At 40.5% G+C, this 16149-nt stretch overlaps 1 protein-coding gene across 11 annotated transcripts in view; it reads right to left on the bottom strand.

Moving 5' to 3' along the window:
* TTC39B (tetratricopeptide repeat domain 39B) overlaps nt 1-16149 on the bottom strand; it is a 194702-nt gene that overhangs the window by 43694 nt on the left and 134859 nt on the right. For all 11 annotated transcript variants that reach the window (XM_055092105.2, XM_055092106.2, XM_055092104.1 and 8 more), the window contains 3 exons: nt 6765-6875; nt 3891-4022; nt 2713-2789 (listed from right to left, as the gene is read on the bottom strand). In XM_055092105.2, coding sequence (XP_054948080.1) covers nt 2713-2789; nt 3891-4022; nt 6765-6875 — 320 coding nt within the window. The remainder of the gene's footprint in view (nt 1-2712; nt 2790-3890; nt 4023-6764; nt 6876-16149) is intronic.

Raw genomic sequence — 16149 nt, 5'->3', positions numbered from 1 at the left:
ATAACAACACAGTATCATCTACTTTCAAGATGACTAACACAGAAATAATTCATTATTTCCTTCATCCGTATATGACACAATTCATGCCCTTCTCTACTTGCCTACAGGAGAAAGTGTGGGTTACAGTGGAAGAGTTGTGGCTTAGGGAAAGGCAGATGATCAGTTAACCCTACTCTGCTAGGTGGCGAATCCTGGCCATTTGTTTATAACTCTGATCAGTTCCAAGTCTACAAAGAGGAGGTTAGATTGGTTAATGTTAAGAAAAGCAACAAGGACAGTATATGGCACATACAGGATGCTTTTTAAAAATGGAGGATTATCAGCTGGGCACGGTGGCTCACACCTGTAATCCCAGTACTTTGGGAGGCTGAGGCGGGCGGATCACGAGGTCATGAGATTGAGACATCCTGGCTAACGTGGTGAAACCCCGTCTCTACTAAAAATACAAAAAATTAGCCGGGCATGGTGGCGGGCACCTGTAATCCCAGCTACTCGGGAGGCTGAGGCAGAAGAATGGTGTGAACCTGGGAGGCGGAGCTTGCAGTGAGCTGAGATCCTGCCACTGCACTCCAGCCTGGGTGACAGAGTGAGACTTGGTCTCAAAAAAAAAAAAAAAAAAAAAAAAGGAGCATTATCATCTTATTTTTCAAATTATCATTATTATTATTTTTGAGACAGAGTATCACTCTGTCACCCAGGCAGGAGTGCAGTGGCGCGATCTCGGCTCACTGCAACCTCCACCTCCTGGGTTCAAGCTCCTGCCTCAGCCTCCTGAGCAGCTGGGACTACAGGTGTGCGCCACCATCCCTGGCTAATTTTTATATTTCTAGTAGAGACGGGGTTTCACCATGTTGGCCAGGCTCGTCTGGAACTCCTGACCTCGTGATCCACCCGCCTCGGCCTTCGAAAGTGCTGGGATTACAGGTGTGAGCCACCACACCCGGCCAAATTATTATTATTATTTATACTCATATAAAAAATACCATGTCATTCATGCCAAAATGCAGCTAAAAAAAATCTCAAATATCAGCCTTCATACTAAAAGGAAAAAGGGAGGCAGAGGTCAATGGGCCACTAGAGGGAAACCATAGAGAGAGTAACAGAAAGGAGAATACAACAAAAGGGTTCAATTTATTTTGGGCCTATTTGATTTCTCATTAACCCATTTTAGTGAACTTTAGGTCTAATGGGACTAATTTACATAAGCAGCTCAAAGATGGAAAATATGCAGACACATTCTATCCGAAGTCAAGGGGATAAATACATTCTTACAAATAGTTGGAGGTCAGTTTCTGGAGAAAAAGATGATGGGTTTCAGCTGCCTAGAATGACCAATGAAATGCCATTCTGTTTGACCATGGTTTTGGGGTCAACATCATGCCCCTTTGAAATAAGTCCCAAAGATGTGAAATGTCTCATAATTCCTCTCCTATAATCAATACTCTAGCTTCACATCATGCAAATGTTCCCAAGTTCTCCAACGTCCATAACAAGTTGATAATACTCATCTAACAAAATAAACAAAACTTCCTAATAAAACACACTCAAAAATATGTCTGACATACACTTGACCATTAGAAACTACTCTGACAGCAATATCCAGAATTGCTCTTGCTCTAATCAGCCAAAGCTACTTCTAGTAGCTTTGTATTTTGTGTTCTCTAGTATGGTATATTCTAGTATTTTGTGTTACCTCTTCAGAGAACATGTTTGACAATGGCAATACAGGCACAGATTCTCCTGGGATGGCAAAAGCTTTATTCTACAATAGTGACATTTGAAGGACTTTTTTTTTTCCTTCTACAGGAATATTTAGATGCTCCTTTCTTGTAAACTATTGTGGACTAGAGTGTAACAATGAAAAGACAGAACTGATCATGAACCTTCTGCCCTAGTCCCAGGGGGCACGTCAAGCAATTGACAGCAACAGGGGTCATTTCCTCCCATCTATCTGATCAGGGTGCCACAGCCAGCCATTCCTGGATTCTTGAATATTCCTAAATGTCCACAAACCAAGCATCTTCCATACTGTGAAACATTATCATTTTTAAAAGATATCAAAATTACTTTCACTTTGAAAAAAATTTTTAATAGCTTGTGGAAAACTGAAACTCTCAAAGATGAATGCTAAGAATATAAACTGACCTATATGTAGAAAAAAACTGGGAATACCTATAAATATTGTAAGTTTCCAAACTGTCAGTCCTGGTTCTTCCACTTTTAGGAATCTATCTTATGAAATAACTTTTTAAAATGCATGAATCCATATGTATAAGGATTCTAGGACACCATTATTCATATCAGTGAAAAAATAAAAACCATAGAGAAAAGCCAAGTACAGTACAGTATATCAATCCTATGGAATACCACACAGCTGTTAAACACTCACATGTAACGATCTGGGGAAGTGTCAATGTCAAATTCACATTGTAGGACAACACCTATTATGTGATTCTATGCTTGCAAAAAAAAAAATGAACAATCCATGAGCAACAACAAAAACCTTATGTGTACCTTATTTATGTATTTGAGTATGTACACAGAAAAGGCTTCAAAATGAACTATTAACAATGGTTGCTTCCGGAGGGTGAGTATGATAGGGAAGAGAAAAAGACATTCCATTTATTTTATATACTTCAGTATGGAATTTTATGAGATGATCATTTAAGTATTAAAATCAAGGAAAAACGTGATCTTTTAAATGACTTTTACCTTCACTCAGTTGCTCCAGGGATCCTCTAGAAAGAAGACTTGAGAAAGATTCTACAACTGTGTATTTTTTCCTGTATCTACATTGAATAAATAAAAAGGGAGATAGAAAATAGAAAAAAAAAAATCAGGCTGAGCTCATTTTCATTTGACATTCATTTCAGTCACTATCACACCAAAGAGTCAAAAAGCTGAAACTCTAAAACCTGAAGTCTATAGGACACAGATCATCCTTTTCCAACACTCTACATGCAGCACTGGCTAGCCATTTGTGGGAACTCAGTCTGTGCTACTGAACACCACGTGGGGAAAACCACACACACCAATGAAAACTAACCTCCAAAGTACCTTCCCTTATCCCTATAACTAAAATCAGTATTTGTGGTAAAATTCTCCACAGGTTAAAAATGAAGTTAAAGTGCAATATTTGGAAGCTCTCTTCATTTGAGGAGCTTACAACACAATTACATCAGGATGTAATTTCACCCATGTTAACCTTCTGATCATGAACCTTCTGCCCTAGTCCTATGGGGGCACATCAAGTAATTGACAGCAACAGGGGTCATTTCCTCCCATCCATCTGATCAGGGTGCTGCAGCCAGCCATTCCTGGATTCTTGAATATTCCTAAATGTCCACAAACCAAGCATCTTCCATACTGTGAAACATCTATCATTTTTTAAAAGATATCAAAATAACTTACCCCTTGAAAAAAATTTTGATAGGGTCTTCCTATACACACAAAGTAAAGCTTAAAATAAAACTAAAAATCTATCTCATTTTCACCAAACAAAAGTGTTCAAAAACAGGTCCTTCTTAAACAAATAAAACATTCCCTCATGAATTTGCATCTCCCACTTAAAACAAGAATGTTCCTTGTGTGGCTTGGTTTGGCATGCAGTACCTAATGTCATCTACATTGAGAGATGCTTGCTGCTAATCCCACTGAAATCCCCCCGAAATCCCCCCCAGATCTCTGTAGCTCAGACCCCAGGCTATCAAAAAGAAAAGTGGAATATATAGATGCCAAATGGGAATCCTTCAGCTTCGAGGCTGAATTTCTTTTCTGTAGCTGTGGCCGATTTCAAACACAGAGCTTTTGGTAAGGCAAATGACATTATTTTTGTCACACAGGCATAAAAGTTTGCCGTCACATCTTAAGTATTTAATGACTCATCATACTTTTGGCAGGTTTGTAAAGCGTCCTTCATGGCAGAAATGCCGTTCTGGATGTCCTGTTGCTCGAAGGTCAGGACAGCCTGCAACACCACAATGGTACTGTAGCCCAAGGCATGGTACATACTCTCCTTAGCCCTGGGAAGAACACAGGGAATTCAGACATTTTAATTCAATGGAAATACTGATCATAAGAAATCCTAGTAAATGCATGTCCTGACTTGCACAGTAACCTTTATTCCTTCACCATAATCACCGAAATTATATGGGTGGTGAAAAGTAACCTCTTAAAAACTCAAGTACCAAGGACTTTCCACTGTAAACCCACACAGGCAGAACAAAATGTTCCAGGTTGAAGGGGACAATATGCATTTCCCTATTTCAACACAAGAGGGCAGCCTGCAGGCAGATTGCAAGCAAACTGTTTTCTGTTGGAAAAGGGGCAGCATACGGCCTTTGGCTCTGAAATAAGTGCTAAAATAAAGGCCGCTGGAAACATTTTTTGACAGAGAGATTCTGATATATTTTTTCAAAAATAAAGGCTTATATAAAATAATCCCTCTCCTCGCCAGCCAAAGGCCAAGAGCAAACAAGATTTTGGAATAAGTTAGGCTGGTCACAAGAGCCATGACCAAAGTAGTTGTCAGACCTTGTATCTAGTCTAATCCCACTATCTGAAGTTCCTGATTAAAGTTATTGATATTTCAAATCATCAAGTTACAGTGAGAACTGCTTCAGGATTCTTAAGGATGTCAACTAGAACTAGTCCTAACAGATGGCAGACATCCACATTTTCGGGCTATGAGAACATCATTTATTTTCTCAAAACTTCTTAAGCTGTATTAATTATTTATAAGGTTTAAAATGGTAATGCATGGTTTTGTTTTTAATTTAAATATTAATGCATAACAGCCTGCTGCCATGCAAAACAAATGCAAGCCACATTATTCTTTGCCTCCATGGAAATAGTCTAAACATCCTTTGGTAATTTGCAGCTTGTCCTGAACATTGAGGGCACTATCTGTTCAAAAGAACCACAAGGAATCAGAGCAGCCCAAAGTTAATCATTAATTGTGGTTTCAAACCTCACATTTTTAACTGAAAGCTCTTTCAAGAAGCAAAAAAAAAAAAAAAAAAAAAAGATTCAAGTGAGGGAAAAGTATTTTTATTTATTTAATTTTTTTTGAGACAGAGTTTCGCTCTTGTTGCCCAGGCTGAAGTGCAATGGCACAATCTCGGCTCACCACAACCTCCGCCTCCCGGTTTCAAGTGATTCTCCTGCCTCAGCCTCCCGAGTAGCTGGGATTACAGGCATGCACCACCATGCCTGGCTAATTTTTTGTATTTTTAGTAGAGACAGGGTTTCTCCCTGTTGGTCAGGCTGGTCTCGAACTCCCGACCTCAGGTGATCCATCTGCCTCGGCCTCCCAAAGTGCTGGGATTACAGGCGTGAGCCATTTAAACACTGAAACATGTACAAAAATCGGAGACTAACCTGACTGAATACAACACTAAATCATTTATTTTCATTCCATGTTATGACCAGCTGTGTGTCAGTGGCAGAGAAAGATTTGTTTGAATAAAAATCAAAGGAGATAATGGATACAAAAATACAGTTAAATGGAAGCAATAACTTCTAGTATTTAATAATAGAGAAATTATAATTAACAATAATTTATCATTATTTCAAAATAGCTAGAAGAGAATAATTATAAATGTTCCTGACACTATGAACAGATAAATGTTTGAGGTGATGGATAACCCAGTTAACCTGATTGATCACTGAACACTGTATACAGGTAAGGAATTATCACATGTACTCCAAAAATAGGTACAACTATGGCTCATCAATAAAAGCATTTAAAAACCCAAAGAAGACAGGCAAGTAGGCTGAGAAAAGAGACAGAAGGAGAGACCGAGAGAGGGAACGACAAGCAGACAGAAGGAGGTAGAGACAGGAGACAAAGAAGTCTGAGGGACAGAGGAGGACAGAAGGAAAAAAGCAGAGGACAGGCAAGGTGGAGATTGTGAGGCAAATATTGAAGACAACACTGGAAAATTTCCTTAGACTACAGGGCTTCACCATCGATTTCATCATTTGTTCTTAACCTGTGTAACGATAGCTGACCCATCTTGATTACAGCTATTCTAAATCTTAACAGAATTACCATAGCAGCTCCTCAGCAGGTCAGTCAATCTCTAAGATTCACATGACCAGAGTCCAGTCACCCTGGTAACCACTCAAAGTAAGGAACGAGATTGCCGACTTTTATGCCCAAGTAATCTTGGAAATTATCATATGAGGTCTAAGCTTCATCTAAGCAAGTGTTTGAGGGCACAATGTACGATTATTCTTGTCAAGACAAAGGCCGAGTAAACAGGCAAGCACAGGTTTTATTGCCACGTCTGAAAACTTAACAGGTACTATTAATTGAAATTAAATTGCTTGTTTGTCGAACAAATAGAGAACCCCAATAATAGTCTTCTTATCTTAAATTTCTTTATAGCATTGAGATCAGCATATTCTGGTTCTTCCCCTCCCCATTTCAAAGGAAAATTTTCTCAGTAATATTTAAAAGGAACAAACATAAAAACATTTCACTGAAGAAAGCAAAATTGAAGCCTTATAAAACTACTTATAAGATGACAATATCTGAACAAGAGAGATTAAAATATGCAAAACAATCAGAAATTTTCTACTAATTATATTTGAAAACTCAGATTTCTAAATTGAATTTTAAAAGTGACCAAAGAGGTCTGAACTAAATTAGCTTATCAATATTCAGATGGGAACAGCTAAATTAATTTACAAGCATGACGTCAAAGAATCATCAGAAACATCTGAAAGATATTTTATCTAAAAGACACAAAGTAAATTACCAGGGGCGAAGCAATTCTAAGGCGTCTGTAAATTTGTTGCTTAGAAATAAGTTCAATGCCACAGCACATTCTTCGAGGCCACTCTTGAGATCCACCTTGGTTGATGATGAACTAAAGATCAAGAAAAAAGCACAGAGAATTTCTATAGCTTTACGATCAGCAAGTTGTCCCCAGGGAGAGTGTGTGTGTGTGTGTGTGTGTGTGTGTGTGTGTGTGTGTATGTGTGTGTGTGTGGATTCTGGAGACAGGACAGGCTGGTTATACATAGGAAAAAAATGTGCTTCATTGGAAAACCATGCACTGTTCAGACTCTAGAGGAGACCTCTACAGGTAATTAGATTCTCATTCTCAGGGAAATTACAACTCTGTAAATTGTAGGTAACTAATAGCAGTGCAAAATAACTGTTGTCTATAGGCATGTTAATTTTGTCCTGGCCAGTAGAGGTTCAACTAACTTCCCTCCCCGACCGTGGAATAAGTTAGTTTTCCAGAATTTGCATATTAATTTCAACAGTACTTTACTTCACAGAAATTTGTTCTGTTTTGATTTCTCCTTTGAACCTGTTAAAACATCTGCCAAATGGCCTCATCTATAATTAATAATCAGTGATTAAATAAAATCCTTAACATGTTCATTTTTGTATCTATATGAGAGTCATGATTTTATCTTTTGAAAATTATATATTAATCAGTTATGATTGACAGAGATTTTGTTCTTTAAAGCCATCTCTAAAATGTTTTGTGTAACGACTTGTAAAAGGGAAATATTTCAGTAAGTAAATGAGCAGTAGGATGATTTGGCAAACAAAAATGCTGATAAGAAATAAACCAGCAGGCATGTTTGGCTCATGCCCAGCACTTTAGGAGACTGAGGCAGGAGGAATGCTTGAGGCCGGGAGTTCAAGACCAGCCTGGGCAACAGAGTGAGCACTCGTCTCTATAAAAAAGTTTTTTTAAACAGCCAGGCATGTGGTGTGTGCCTGTAATCCCAGCTACAGGCATTGCAGTGGGAGGATGCTTGAGCTCAGGAGTTTGTGGCTGTAGTGAGCCATGATCACGCCACTGTACTCCAGCCTGAGCGATAGAGACTTTGTCTCAAAAAAATAAAATGAGGCTGGGCGTGGTGGCTGATTACAGGCTCAAAGTGCCTGTAATCCCAGCACTTTGGGAGGCCAAGGCAGGTGAATCACTTGAGGTCAGGAGTTAGAGACCACCCTGACCAACATGGTGAAACCCCATCTCTACTAAAAATACAAAACTAGCCGGGTGTGGTGGCACATGCCTGTAATCCCAGCTACTTGGGAGGCTGAGGCAGGAGAATCACTTGAACCCAGGAGGCGGAGGTTGCAATGAGCCAAGATTGCACCATTGTACTCCAGCCTGGGCGACAAGAGTGAAACTCCATCTCAAAAAAAATAAATAAATGAGACAGGCATGATGGCTCATGCCTCTAATCCCAGCACTTTGGGAGGCCGAGGCAGGTGGATCATTTGAGGTCAGGAGTTTGAGACCAGCCTGGCCAACATGGTGAAACCCCATCTCTACTAAAAATACAAAAATTAGCTAGGCTGGGTGTGGTGGTGCATTCTTTATAATCCCAGCTACTCAGGAGGCTGAGGCAGGAGAATTGCTTGAACCTGGAAGGCAGAGGTTGCAGTGAGCCAAGACCATGCCACTGCACTCCAGCCTGGGCAACAGAACGAGACGCTATCTCAAAAACTAAATAAATAAATAAATAAATAAAATGAAATAAAAATAAATAAACTTGATAAGTATTTGAAGTTGAGCTTCCATCCCACCAACCTCTTCAATTTCATTCTTTAAAACATGAAAGCAAAGTGCCCCTTCAGTGACTCTTCTAGCAGGAATAGGTTATGAAGGCAAGGCCAGAACCCTCCTCTCCTCGCAGGTCTTCTCATGGCTCCTTCTTGTTATTCAGATCTAATCTAACGCAGAGCAGCCTGGCTGACCCCATCCCATCCTGTCTCAGGGTTTTTTCTCCCACCATTATTACCATCCAAAAGTATCTTGTGCATGTAGCATTTGTAGACATGCTTGTCTGTCTTTCCTCTCTAGGACATAAATGCAAGGAGGTTGTTTTAGTCATTCCTGTGCACCAGTGCCTTCGACAATACCTAGAACATATTACGTGCTCAAAAAATATGTTGAGTGGTGAATGGGCGGATGGACGGGTACAACTGCTCTGAGTAGAAACAGAGATTTCTTCATGCCTAGAGTTTGAGACACCTCCTCTAGGATGGAGTAGAACCGAGGCAAGCTCTTGATGGAGGGCTAAGAATTGCTTTGCCCTTAAGTTTCCAGTGAATGAAGAGATCAAGTAAGAATGCTAGGAGTTCACAAACCTCTCACAGCAAGATTTTTCACAAGAAAGTTGCCTGACGCCTCCTATAACAGTCCATCACGAAATTTTGTCAGTGTTACATTCTGAACATCTCTTGAATTTATCCTGTCTCATCTCTACCGTCCAATCCAGGTTGGTCACCGTGTGTTGCCTGGGGTCTATAGACCCATTTCTTTCCCCATCGCCTACCTCTGTCCCCCTCATCAAATATTTGCCTAAAGCCCTTTCAACTAATATTTATGCTAAATATGTGCCAGGTACTCTTCTAGGTGCTGGCAATACAGCAATGAACAAGACACACAGGATCCCAGGCTCTCAAAGAGCTTTCATTCTACTGGAGAAGGGAAGACAGATTTGCACAAGTAGACCAAGAACTGACCAGGGTCATCCCTGATTGGGATAAGTGGTCTGGAAGAGAACCTAGTTTTGGTGGGAGGCAGGGGTGAGGAGAAGGCCCAACATTACTGAGGATGGTCAGGAAAAGCTCTCCAAAAAGGTGACATCCAATTGCTGTATAATGGAGCCAGCGATGGGAATATCTAGGTTGAGGGCAGAGGGGGGATTCTAAACTGGGAATGTGATGAGCAAGGCAGAGAATGAGAGAAAATGAGGACAGAAAACAGGCAAAAGCCAGAAACCATAGTGGCAGAGAGGATGTATTTTATTCCTTGAACAAAAGAAAATACATCAGCTCTGAAATCCTCACTCTTTTTCTCAACATCCGTTCCCTTCGAATATCAGGTGCTCCCATTTTAACTCCTGCCAATTCTCGCTAAGGTTACACCTCATCCTTCATTACCAGGAAACAGACTGTGAACAGATATTAGTCCTCTTGCCAAACATCCACCTCTGCATCTCAGCTGGCCACACTGTCACCTGGGAGGATACACTATACACACCCCCACTTAGATACACAAAGTGGGAGCTCAGCACCTCCGAGCACGTAAACTCAGCTCTTCTGAGTGGTTTACGATGATGCTCACCTGGAATTAACACCCCTCTCCAGCACACTAGGGCTACCATGGGTTCTGTAAGGAATGACCAGGAGAGCAACTTTCACCATGGCCAAGACTTCTGTCAAGTATCTCTCGGACACACGTGTTCCCCTTCATTTCCACTGCCATCACATTAATTGAGACTCTCATCACTTCAGATCTGAATTCTGAAATGCTCTCCAAGAATGCCTTCCTATTACTGCTTTGACTCCATGGTTCTCAAACTCCAGCACACATCAGACATACTGGGATACCACTCTCAGGTTACTCTTCTCTTCCTAAAACAGATGCTCATCATTCTGCCTCCTCAGATTAAGAACCTAAAGTAGCTACCCACACCTACCACATGAACTGGAAATTGGCTCACCATACCTGTCCAACCAGACTGGAATGATGAGCAAGGCAATTTAAAAACAGTCCAGTATAGCCAGGTGCGGTGGCTCACACCTGTAATCCCAGCACTTTGGGAGGCCGAGGTGGGTGGATCACGAGGTCAGGAGCTCCAGACCAGCCTGGCCAACATGGTGAAACCCCGTCTCTACTCAAAATACAAAAATTAGCTGGGCATGGTGGCCCACACCTGTAATCCCAACCACTGTGGAGGTTGCAGTGAGCTGAGATCGCGCCACTGCATTCCAGTCTGGCAACAGAGCGAGACTCTGTCTCAAAAAAAAAAAAAAAAAAAGCACTCCAGCATTTTTTGCAAGAGGCTCGTCAGCATAGCATCCCCCTCAAGTATAGCATGATGTAAATAATGAAAAGATTCCTGGACTGGAAATTAGAAGTCAGCCAAGCCATTCTCTAGCCTTGTGACCTTCACAATGTCCCTTAACTTCCCTGAGTCCCTAGGCTCATCTTTGAAGTGCTCTCACTTCACAATGTCTGCAGAAGCAAAGGCAATGGTTATTATGAGTGTGTTTTGTGAACTTTCAAGCCCTATGCAAGTTAACAACCATGTCTAACTCTCCAAAAACTGTGGTGCTCAGCCCACATATTCATATTCCTGCCCTGCTAGAGACATGCCCGAGTGCCCTTCATAATATATATCTTCAGTGAGGTGACGACTCCTCATGTTTCTAATTTAAAAGATATGTTAAGTTAAGGCAGGATGAATTTTTTAGTCTATTTAAAAAAAAAAATATATATATATATAAAATGAACACATAACTTATAAAAATTTGGAACTATACTATATCATTATCACTTACATTCCAATTCTTACTTTAGTAATTACTTTATAAGCTTGGTTACAAAAAAAACTTCATAGTAAATGAGCATCTGGGCTCTGGAATCAGATCCTTTTATTCATTTCCTGACTCCCTTTTGCCTCAAGAGAAGTCAAATGTTTCCCACAATATATTGGTTCCACTGAAACTGTGATCCTAGAGAACTAGGCTGCAGCCTCCCAAGGCCATTTTCTATTACTTTTCTGGAGGTTTTGTCTCTTTCCTCTAGAAATCATAATTTTTACTCGCTTATGTTAGACAGGGAAATAACTGGTGACTTTTTTCTCCTCTTTCCAAATTATCTGAACTCTGCTCACATTACTTTTATAATGAAAAACTGATTTATAAAAATTTTGAAACATAAAAGTAGTATTTTAAATAAGAAGAAAGGAAAAGTCTTTTCTCTACCACTTCCCAGTTCTGTAACACTGAACAACTCACTTTACCTCTGTAAGTCTCAGCTTCCTTATCTGTAAGATAGGGATCGTTAAGTCTGCAGTTACTACTATAAAAAGTAGTTGTAAAGATGGAGGAAGCTCCTGGAATTAAAAGTATAAGCATTTATATATATTGAGGCATTACTACAATTCTCCAGAAGTGTCAACCTGCCCCAACTCCCCTGCTAAGAACCACATATGCACACATACATGGTGACCTGGCAGTTTCTCTGCACTATGCTCATAATCAGATGACCTTCTACTATTAATATATCTGATTCATGAGATCTATTGATTAAAAGGTAAAAAAGGGATTTTATTGTGTTACAATAAATAAAAGTCTACAAAACCAATATATAATAATCATATCCCCTCACCCTTCTCCCCTGAAGCAGGTGACAAGACCCTCATCCAAGAGGTGCCCTTCCTGTACCCTGAGGAAAGGAACATCCTTATCTCCGACACCTCGGACTTCCCTGAGTAGGGACTTCACTAGATGAATGCTCCTGGACTTGCCTCTCCCTCCTCCCCTCTTCATTCCTCCTCTGAGAAAGGAATTAATTATCTGATTGGTGAGTTGGAAAGAAACACAGGGCATAAATGGCCCAGCCCCTTTCTTACAGGGAAAGAGGGTGCAGAAAAGTCTATTCTCTCAGTGATGCAGTGAGCTAGTAGGGCAGGCTCTACTGCCCCACACCGCCCAACCATGACCCTCACAAGGGAGGCCTGCACTTTAGGGCTGAAATTCCATTCAGAGCTATGTCAAAAAGAAGCCCATTTTTCCACACATCTAAGCTATAATACATTCTCCAACATAGTCTTTGTGAATAACGAAGCTGAGAATTTGATCTCCATAGGTCTGACTCTTGCATCAATATTTCAACTTAGGCCAAAAAGGAACCTTTTTTCCAAAGTGAGAACTAAACACTTAGAATCTGTATGCACAGAATGATGGGCAGACAAGTTTACTCTTCAGAGACTTTTACTAATTTGTGTGGAAGTATCCAGGGTTCTTTTGCAAGCCAATCCAAATCCAAGTCCCCTGCACCTGTGGACTCCAGACCTCCCTGCCCTCAAGAGCTCCATGGCAAGAAGTCTCAGGTCTATTGATTCAGCTGTGTGGAGTCCAGAATCTCAGAAGCAACTGTGGCTGGACAGCCAGACTACAGAAACTCCTGCTACCATTTCTCATTAGTTATCCAAGGGAGAGGAGGGACCCCATAAGCTCATAGTCTACAGTGGGCTGTGTTAGATGGCGAGACTTCCAAGAAAGTCATTAACCTCTCCAAATCTTTGTTTCCTCAGCTATGAAAAGTATATGAGGATATGACAATATCCACCCAACAGGTATTATTAACATTGCCATTATGAGCATCAGAAAAGATAAAAATGCAGATGTAAAAGGTAAAAATGCAAATACATAATGCAATAAAAGGAATGATATAAATATTACATCTAAGAAAGAATAATAGGGTGCTCATCCTTCAGACTCAAATGGGGAAGCAGAGTTTTTTTTTTTCTTTTCATTTCCAAATAATTTCAGGCTTCCAAAAAGTTGGAAAAATAGGACAGAGTTTGTATAACCAGTTCCCCTAGATAACATCTTACATAACACTTTTGAAGGGTGCTGGCAATTATTTTGCAGCATGGCCCTTTGGTCTGTCTGACGTTTCCTCATGATCAGATTCAGGCTACACATTTTGGGCAAGAGTCTACAGCCACATCACCCTGAACACACCCGATCTTGTCTGATTTTGGAAGCTAAGCAAGGTCGAGCCTGGTTAGTACTTGGACAAGAGACATTTTGGGCAAGAAAACCACAGCAGTGATGCCGAGTTCTCAGTGCATGATATCAGGGCTACGAGCTGCATGCACATATCTGGTGATGACCGCATAGCTAGGGTGGTCTCTACTGTGAGGTTACTACTGTTCCCTTGGGAGTCACTAAGCATCTTCAGGGGAGGTTCTCAAGACTCTGCAGATACCCCATTTCACAACACACATTGCCCCCTAACTTTAGTGTCCACTGAGTGTTCTTGTCTGTACCCATTACCATTGTGGTTTGTCAAACAGCAATTTTCCGTTCCCATCACTTCTTCTACATTAGTCAGAATGAGTAGGGAAGAGCTCTCCCTCCCACCACTGACATGTTTACCCAATTATTTATATACTATGAACACATTCATATTAATTGATTCTGTGGGCTATATAACTCATTACAGTCATTATTTATTTTCTTTCTCAAATTGTCCCGGATTTGGCAATTGGAAGCTCCTTTATGTTGCTCCCATGTTCTTTCGACGAGCCCTGTCCTTTTTTTCAGCAATTCTTTACTTTCTGGCACAAGATCTTCTAGGTTCATCTTGTACTTTCCCTGCCCTGGTGCTGGAATGAGCCAGGAGCCTTGGTCTCTTTTGTTAGAGAATGGCATCAGAACTGAGGCCTTGGGTGCCAGGGGTCTCTGCGTCTAGGCCCTAGAAGAGCAGAGTTCTGACCTAGAGCCACCCCTGTGTGCTGCAGTGCTTCAAGCTATGTATACTTTAGTAGATCTGTTAATTAACAGAAAGAGTTGGGTTTTGTTCATTTTTTTAAAAAAGCACTTAGTCTACATAACCAAAACATGATATATAAATTCCTTTAAATTATTATACCTTAATGCCCCTTCTTCCTATCCTGATTTGTTAATGAGCACAATTATAATAAGTTGCTTTTCAGTATTGCATTGTTACATATGGTAATACTTTTACATTGCCCAATATGTCTCTAATAAAAATAGCTTATTTTGAAATGGCTTCTTGGCAAACACTGGTAACTACTCTGGTTAAGCAACTAAGCCAGATCATTAGGTGAAGGCTAAATGAATTCGGAAGAAGCAAGAAAGAGTAACATAAGTACAGTCAGAAGGTGGGATGTATTCCCAAAAACCTGCCTCAGCTTTCCCGAGCTCAGTCAAGGGTTTCTTTTGTCGTAGTTGTTAAACTAAGAGGGATAGTTCCAAGACGGAATGGTACAGATGTGATAATGGCATGGAAAATACACCTGGCACTCTTCTAACACAAAGGAGGTAAAAGCTAGACTTTATGTAATAACAGCTGGGAAATCTGTCCTGCATTCTTTTTTTTAATTGTGGTAAAATACACATAGCATAAAATTATCATCTTAACCATTTTAAAGCACACAGATCAGTGGTGTTAAGTATATTCACACAGTGTGAACCACACAGGTGTGGTTCATCACTTCAATCTTTAGAACTTTTTCATCTTGCAAAACTGAAACTCTGTACTCATTAAACAACTCCCTCTATCCTACATTCTTTACTAACCAATCCAAGGGAGAGTCACCCTCTTCTCTCAAAAGCCCTTGGCCAACATTTTGCCGTAACCTTCATGATTGAGCCATTTGGACAACTCATCCCACTAAACCAGTCTCTGGAACTCAGTCTCCTGAGCAGCCAGAACTCCCTGTGTAATTCTGGGATTTCCCAATGCCAACCTTGATTTGGTAACTAAAGCTACCAAAGTTCTGTACCCACACTGGGCTGACATATCTAGGCTTGGTAAGTGAACTACAAAGAAGTCTATGAAAGGTTTTCTCTCCGTTCCTTTAATTCTAAGGCCCTAGACCCCTGTTCTGTTTTGATGACTTTCTCAAGTAAATAAAAAAGACACACTTTATCTTAGACACTGTAAATTGAGTAACCTTGTGTTCAGCCCATTTCCTATGGAAAAATACATATTTGATGAGCCAACAACAGGTCTCCCACCTCTAATGAAGAGATGTGGTAAGAGGAGAAAGTAAAGTGATGACAAAGCTCTGGCCAGGGTGCAGAGTCTTTCCTCATTTTTCCAGTGACCTTAACACAGTTGTTTCAACAACTAGTTTGTAAACAGATTTGAAGTGATGAACACAAAACTGTCAAATGTCTTAAAGTTTGTCACTGGTGCCCTTTAAGGACAATGGCAGGAAATTCTAATTCCAAGAATTTGAGAGTGACAAGGCATTTTAGCTGATCATGTACTTCTCTGGATATGAGGATCCTTTTGTGGGAAGATTCTCTCTTGGCTCTTTCAAGGTTGGAGGGAGAATCGAAAGAAACCATGGTTGTCAAAACACTCTGTAAGACTAAACAAGTGAAAGGGATTATAAGCAAGGAGGCAAATGAGTTTCTTAAAGGTGCACCAGCCCAGAAATTAGAAGGTGGAGCATCAAGATATAATTCCACCACTGCCTGGCTGTGGCACTTGGCTATGTCACTTGACATCCGGGGTGTCTCACTTGTTAAATGGTGACCCAAACTCTCTCCTTGGCTGCCTCACAACTTTGTGTTAAGAAGCAAATAGCTGGTTGTGGAATGAGGAGTACCAG

The sequence above is a fragment of the Pan paniscus genome, chromosome 11 (genome assembly GCF_029289425.2).
Source record: "Pan paniscus chromosome 11, NHGRI_mPanPan1-v2.0_pri, whole genome shotgun sequence".
Taxonomy (NCBI): domain Eukaryota; kingdom Metazoa; phylum Chordata; class Mammalia; order Primates; family Hominidae; genus Pan; species Pan paniscus.
This window is presented reverse-complemented; position numbering and strand designations above follow the sequence as displayed.